The sequence below is a fragment of the Lithobates pipiens genome, unplaced genomic scaffold (genome assembly GCF_037356315.1).
Source record: "Lithobates pipiens isolate NorthernLeopardFrog02 unplaced genomic scaffold, aLitPip1_a1.2 Scaffold_28, whole genome shotgun sequence".
In the NCBI taxonomy this organism is placed as follows: domain Eukaryota; kingdom Metazoa; phylum Chordata; class Amphibia; order Anura; family Ranidae; genus Lithobates; species Lithobates pipiens.
Window position 1 is genome coordinate 5,787,855 of NW_027507789.1, and position 7,835 is coordinate 5,795,689.

At 43.2% G+C, this 7,835-nt stretch overlaps 1 protein-coding gene across 1 annotated transcript in view; it reads right to left on the reverse strand.

Annotated features, from left to right (window-relative positions):
* Positions 1-429: 429 nt before the first annotated feature.
* LOC143935035 (heparan sulfate glucosamine 3-O-sulfotransferase 3B1-like) overlaps positions 430-7,835 on the reverse strand; it is a 44,078-nt gene continuing 36,672 nt past the window's right edge. Inside the window, exon 2 of the mRNA XM_077458621.1 lies at positions 430-3,421. Within this exon, the coding sequence (XP_077314747.1) occupies positions 2,803-3,421 (619 nt within the window). The 3' untranslated portion in view covers positions 430-2,802. The remainder of the gene's footprint in view (positions 3,422-7,835) is intronic.

Here is a 7,835-nt window from a genome sequence, read left to right on the forward strand (position 1 = left end):
TGGGAAATGCAGTTCGAAAACATCTGGAGTGCCAAGGTTCACCATCGCTGATGTCGAGTAAACTCTTCCAATCTTGGGCTTGACAACCCACAACATGGCCACAAGGAGCTGTCCTGGCTTGAGTTCATCCTATTATGAAAATGATAAATGCCCTGAACGTTATCTTGCGGTGATCCAGTATATATTCCTAGGGTATTTGGAACAAAAGATTATTATAAAAGGTCTAAATCTAATGGGAAATAGCATTTGGGGCAATTGGATACTATCGAAAAATCAGTTTAACAGTTAAAATGTTTGGAAATGGATTTCATTTATGGTTCAATAAAATTGTTATTGTTTGTTGCAAACGTATAGAAATGGATTTCATTTAAAGTGAAAATACAGGAAAATGTTTTGGCCTAGTCTATTTGTTTTATTTTTTTTTCTCCCTCGCTTCCTTTGCCAGCGACCATTTTTACCGGGTCAGGAAGCGGCATAAATGCTCTCAAATGGGGGACGTGGACAGCCATAAACTTGAAAACTGGAGGTTTGCCAAGACGGGGGTGGGTGGGGGATTTACTTCACTTCTTGTCCTAGAAATGGTAGTTTCTGGAAAAGGAAATGTGCCCAATGGTTTTAACCATTCCCCCCCCCCCCCCCCCCATTCTGTGTAAATTAAAAAAAAATTCCCAAAAATTGTCTGTTGCAGTTTTAGGGAACAAGAAGCGGGGTAAATGCTCTCAAATGGGGATAGCATTAAACCCCAAAAAATTGGAGGTGTGCCAAAACGCAAAAGATTCACTTCTAGAAATGGCAGTTTCTGAAAAACAAACCCAAAACTTGGAGTTGTACCGAAATGGGCGAGATTCGCTTCAATTCTTGTCCTAGAGATGGTAGTTTCTGAAAAACAAACCCAAAAAACGGGAGGTTTGCCAAAACAGGTGAGATTTGCTTCACTTCTTGTCCCAGAAATGGTAGCTTCTGAGAAACGAACCCAAAAATTGGAGGTGTGCCAAAACGGGAAAGATTTGCTTCACTTCTTGTCCCAGAAATTGTAGTTTCTGAGAAATAAACCTGAAAATTGGAGGTGTGGCAAAAACGGGTACGTTTCGCTTCACTTCTTGTCCCAGAAATGGTAGTTTCTGGAAAAGGAAGTGTCTCCAAGGGGGTACTCGGAGACCCGTGAAAACCCAGCAGAGATTTTAACCATTCCCCCATTCGAAGTAAAAATGTTTTTGTTTTTTTAACAAAAATTGGCTGTTGGAGTTGGGAATAAAAAAAAAAATAGAAACTATGTATCATGCAAATTGCCTTTCATTATAAGGCCTCCTGCACACGGGACGCTATAATAACATTATAAAAAACGCCAGTAGCTTTGCATTGAGTTTTTCAAAGTTTTTGCAATAACTTTTTTTTAAGCGTATCAGCTTTTTTTTTTTTTTTTCAATGGGATCAAAAACGTTAAACCGCGTTTTTGAGCGTTTTTTTTACGTCCCAGCCAAAGTCGTGCCCAGTCATTTGGTAGAACTTCATATTAAATGGCCTGTAGAATTCCCGTAGTCTCTGGACCACTTCGGGGTCAATGTTGGGGTGAGTCCAGCTGAAAAACTCCTCTCAGAACCCACTAGCTTCAGGGTTTTTTTTTTTTTTGGTTTTTTTTTACAGCCAAAAACTATTGTTAACAGCCTATGTGTGCATGGACACATCGGATAACATGCTGGAGAAAAACATCCGAAGCCAAAAACGTCAGAAAAAAAAACGTCCAAAAAACGTCCAGTGTGCATGAGGCCTAAATTGTATCTACTGACAGGAATAGTGCAATTGGCTGTTACGAAATTGATTGCATTTAAGAAGAACGTATTGTAATTTCCCCCCCCCCCCCCCCAAATGCTAACACCATACCGATTTGCAGGGTGAGGAAGTTGACCAAATAGTATAGAAGATATAAAAAGAAAAACAAGGTTTCTGTATAATGCATAGACGTTTTGTAAAGCTGGAAGACATGGGGCATTATTGACTGCCACCAAAAAGGACCACAAATGATTGACCGTGCAAAAAGAAAAATTGTCGTAAAAAAAGACTTTGGGGTGCATAAAAGCGTATTCCGAAATACTGGCTTCAATTGCTAGTGTTGCTAAAGTTCTTTATCCTATATGGTAAAAAGTTCACTCACGATATTCCCCCTTATTTCAAGGCAGGATAAATAAGACTGGCCCACCTTAAGTCATCGTAACAACTCTACGGCCTTCATTTTGTTTTGTAGCTGTACACACTAACCTTACTGAACAAGTCGTTTATTTTTTTTTACCATTAGCCAAGTGATTATCTTAGATTGTGGCACCATAGTTTAAAGATTTCAAGTTCTCTTCCACCACCCAAACATCTGGACCTTTCCCATACACGCTCGAAAGAAAGAAAAAAAAGATTGAGTTGAAGGCCATGAAACCAACAAGCGTGCGTGAAAGATTTCAATACCCGTAAACATAAAATACCAAGATATTATTGTGCTTTCCATTTTTTTTATCCCCTCCCCCCCCCTCAAAACATGACTGCAGCAGGAGCACCATTAACAGATATGTAAAACAAAGATGGATAACCCTTTTGATACCGATCTCCATAAATGCAAGGGTTATACATGATGGAATGTTAACACTATGGGCAAACAAGGAACCACGTGGTTAGGCAGCTTAGTGAATTAATTGCTTAGGAATTACAAATAAATTATAATAAAATAGATCTCTGTACATTTATACAGGCACACATATGAACATGTGTTTTTTTTTTTTTTTAGCTTCACGTAAAGCTAGGACCTCTGATGAACCTTCAGTCCCAGCCAAAGTCGTGCCCAGTCATTTGGTAGAACTTCATATTAAATGGCCTGTAGAATTCCCGTAGTCTCTGGACCACTTCGGGGTCAATGTTGGGGTGAGTCCTGCCCTTGGTTTTCCCCAAACAGTGGGGTTTGCTGCTCCCTTCTGCCTTCTTCAAGCAAGGAAAACCTTTAGTCTTATTGAAATAAAAATGTTTGTCTGTAATGATCCTTTTGAGCCCTAGAAAATCCTGAACGCGCCCCAGTTCTCCAGCGGGATCGGTGATCAGTCTCTCCCCGCTCACAAACAGGATCTGCCTCATGGGGAAATACTGGAGCCAGTTCTCCAAGTGCTTGGCGTAGATGCCAATCTGGATGGCACTCCATGAGATATCGATAAGTCCCGTAGTCCTGTTTTTATACGTCAGGCTCTCGAAAGTAGGGATGTCGGGCCTCTTGGATAATGTCTGGGTATAATCCGATATGACTCGAGTCACGGGGTCCCTCACCACCACGATAAGCTTGGCGTCCTTCGACATGGCCGAAATACGGGCTGGGGCCTCCTTGGTCACAAAATAACTGGGAGTTTTTTCCATGGTGATCTGGCCATCGAGCGTCCGCGGCATCAAGTCTCTGCCGGAAAGAGAAGGAAAAAGGCGTTATCATCATATCTATGACTGCATGTAGAGCAGACAGATTTAAAAATGAACCTACGCAAACAGGAGGCAGACATTCATTCATCACAAGCTCCATTCAGTACCTCCAAGGATCAGTTGTCTTTTGAATACAATGAAGACATTTTAGTGGACTGAATAATCGCCCAGAAGAGGCCTGAGAATAAAATCTGTCGCTTGTGCATATAGGAATATATTTGTCCATTAAAGTATATGACAGGGCTCGACAAATCCCAAGTGCCAGGTCAACATGGCGGCTAGAAATTGCGTCCTGGTCCCTGGGCTTTTGTCAGCTCATTCACTGTTGCATGGAGGCACAATTTGCATCACCCAACACCCGGGATATGTAGTTTTGGTCGCCGGACAGGTCGTTTTTGTCTACATTTATCCCTGCTGCAGTCAAGCAGCGGGGCTCACTTGTCAGGTGGAAGCATTCGGGCGGCTCCGCTGCTGCTTCTGCACGATTACCCACGTGTGTGGAAGCAAAGTGCTCCCACCATCCCCTCGTATATGTGTCCTAGGCTCCGCTTGCCCATTTGTGGGCCCGGGACTGGCATAGTGGGCACTGCAGGGTAGTAGGGAGGGAGAAGAACAAATGTGTGTCCACTCTCCTCCATCTTGTTCCTGACCCGGAAGTGACATGTATGACGGCACTTCTGGGTCCTCGTTGACTGTTTGAACTCAAATGTAATGCATTACATTCAGGGGAGACACCCTACATACCTCATTAAAGAGGACCAGTCACCAAAAAAAATCATCACATAGGGAACTTTTTGTCCCCTATGTGATCAAAAGTTAAGAAAAAAAATAAATGGTCAAGCCTTGGTATATGATATAGAATACACAGAAATTGTTGAACTTTTTTTTTTTAGTAGGCAACCTGAGGCTGTGCAATAAGAACGTAGCAGTTAAGTGGTTAACGCTTCAGGCAAGACCCATCTTTTTGACAAATGATACCTAGTTAGAAGCTTTGAGCTAATGTCTGCCTGACTTATTTGCACAGCTTCAAGATGGATTGACCCATTTAGCTAATTAACTGCTGTATAGTGGGGTGGAAGTGTTGTTCTTTTTTTTTTTTTTTTTCCTCCCTTCATTAAATAAGTAAAGAGTTATGTGAGGTTCAGAGAGAGGACCGGCATGGTGTGGAGGTCATTGGGATGGGACGATTGTTGGGACACAGCTGTACTATTAGGCCGGGCTCACATGGCTCAGGCTGGATTTGTATCCAACACCCATTCTGGTGGGGTAGAAGCAGCCGAAGCATCCTATGGTCCTATGAGAAATGAGCACTCTTTTTGTGAGCTGAACAATTCTAGTGTTCCTCCAGAGCTTGCTAGGGGTTCATTGAGCAGATAAGTTCCCACTGACGTCATTGATCTTTTTAGCTATCTGTAAGGGGCGAATTCTTCCCAATGACCATCACGCTAATGTATCATGAGTTGTATATTTAGTCGCTGAGATCAGAACGTTATTTCAAGGGTTCCTCTGTGTTGAAAAGGTTGAGAGAGGCTGGTTTATGGTATCTAATCCCTTGGTTGTGGGGGACCACCTTGTGGAGGTCAGAACCTGCCCATATAGTATCTCTAGTAGACTCTGAAATGCGTCGGGTGAAGGATTGATTTCACTTACCTTCTACCTCAACTATTTGCAATATCAGTTATGGTTGTACACTCCATGATCTATGTTTTTATCTATGTATTTCCAATAAATACATGACTATTTTTCTATTTAATTGATTTGTGACCTTTATCTAAGTGCCGTTAAAGCCCTACCCCAAGGGGAACCTCCTCTCTTTCTATATCCTTATGTTTGGATGTTGGCACCATGAAACAATCACCGCTACCCTTTCATAGAACCTGCCCCATATAAGCTGTTGTGTGAAGGAGGTCCTAGGTCTGGTAGCAGGCTGTACCCTGAGGTGGGAGGTTTGCCCTTCTTGGCCAGCTTTGGGTGATAAAGGAAAAAAAATTGCGCTCTGTGTGTGTGAATGGACAATGTCCATTTACAGTGGCATGGCTCGGGAGCAGGCCTACTCGAGTGCCTCTCTCCCCTTGCAAGAGGCTTGCTCTTGGGGGGGTACGCGGCATGGTGTGGAGGAGCCAAGACTGCAAGTGGAGGACGCAAAAGGATTGGGGCTGCTCTGTGCAAAACTATTGCACAGAGCAGGCAAGTATGACATGTTTGTTTATAAATATTTTAAAATCAAAATCGCAAACCTTTAGGCTCGGTTCACACAGTAGGCGGCACAACTTGCAGCGCCGCGACCTGCAGCGACCTCAGCGGCGACTTGCAAAACGACTTCTGTATAGAAGTCAATGCAAGTCGCCCGAAGTCGCCGCAAAGTAGTACAGGAACCTTTTTTCTAAGTCGGAGCGACTTGAGTCGCTCCTATTAGAACGGTTCCGTAGTACAGAACGGGGCGCGACTTGTCAGGCGGCGAAGTCGCCTGGACAAGTCGCCCCTGTGTGAACCGAGCCTTACAATTTAAATCTGTCCCTATTTTATCCAAAACGAAACAGATTTGGGCTTTAAAACAAAAAAGAACTGTTCTAGATGGTACAGTTTAGAAACAACAAGAGCCATTCCTAGCGAATTTGAAGCCTGTCCATTGGTTGACCGAGCAAAATGGCTGCCCCGACCCTCTCTGGGGTCAGATATAAAGGATATGAAAGTGCAGGCAGCCACAACTCGATAATACATTTCCATACCTCCCAACATTTTGAGATGGGGATGAGGGACATCTACTAACAAATGTATGTAGGCATAGGACACGCCCCCCTGCCACACCCCCTTAAAGGAGAATTACCCCCAAAAAAAGGTTAATTAAATCCACAAGGACTTTTTTTTTACCACCACTATTCTTTTATATCGGCTTTTAAAATGTACAAATGCAGCAATTTAGAAATTGGATGAAAGGGATAGCGCTGGGAAACACTTTTTGAAAGATAAAAAGTGCATTTTATATACAACTATATGGATCAGACCAAAATGAGGGACAGAGGGACATAGCTCTAAATCCGGGACAGTCCCGCCAAATCCGGGACAGTTGGGAGCTATGCATTTCATACAGACATTCCGTTCCATTATAGGGATATGACGGATCTATAGAAGAATAACATTATCAGACTAGCACATGATTTGCACTTTCTATACATTGGTCCCTTTGCTCTCTTGACAAGGTTGTCTCTTGCAGAGGTGGGGGAGGGGTTGCCTTTGACAGGTACAAATTGTCTCCGGGGTGGAGTGGTGCTTTCCTACAATTTACACCTTTAATCCTGAAATATCTTCACAGAATTGTGCAGGTGTTGGCAGTCATTTATATCATTATCCCTGTGAGAAAATGGTGACGGAAATCCATGCACATTTTTTTAAAAAAAATTTTATTTAATGGCTGCTATTTTCGGAATTGTGCGCCACAGCACAACAGATGGCGTGGTGGTGGGTGGTGGGGCGTTGGGATTCAGCACGGGTCACTGGATTCCAGGTATGGCATTTTTTTTTTCTTTTAATATATACATTGGGTCCTACATGTGCCAATACTTGTGAGATCCCCGTGAAAAGGTAGGAATCACCGTAGTAGACACCACTACTACACCGCTACTACAGTAATCGCCAGCAGATTTAGGTTTCCGTGCTAAGTCTCTGCCCTGCTACATTGTGAACACAGGAGGTCGCCCGCTTAGCACAGGCACTATTCGGAGAACTTTTCCAAATAATTGCACTGTTCTCCGATTGGACCAGGTGGCGATCATGATGTCACTGCCCCATTTAGGGCAGCCAATTATTTTCAGTGGGCATGCCTCTGTGTGGCAATCGTGCAAAAGAAGTGTGAACGTCTTTTTTTTTTTTTTTTTTTTTTTACATCACACTACAGTGCAATGCGGTAAGTTACCATACATTGTGGTTTGATTTTGCGTATGTGCGAATGAATGGCGCCGCAATGCAGCTACCAGAAAATAGTGTGCTGTGAGAATGCTTGCAATATTGCAAATGTTACCACGTTGCATTGATTGTAATTAGAGCCTTTAGATCAAGGGTGTCAAACACAATTTCATTACAGGCCACATCAACAGTATGGTTGCCCTCAGTGGGCCAGTTGTATCTGGGGGCTCTATATAGAGAAAGCAGGGTTCAGGCGTGTGTTACGTACAGAGTGTAGGGTTCAGGGGCGTGCTATGTACAGAATGCAGAGTTCAGAGGGGTGCTATGTACAAAGTACATTTTAAGGGTTGCCCTGTGCACAGAATTCTGAGTTAAGGGGTGAGCTCTGTACAGAATGCAGGGTTTAGGGGTGTGCTATGTACAGAGTGCAGTTCCAGGGCTGCCCTGTGCACAGAATGTACATAGCACCCCTCTAAACGCTGCATTCTGTG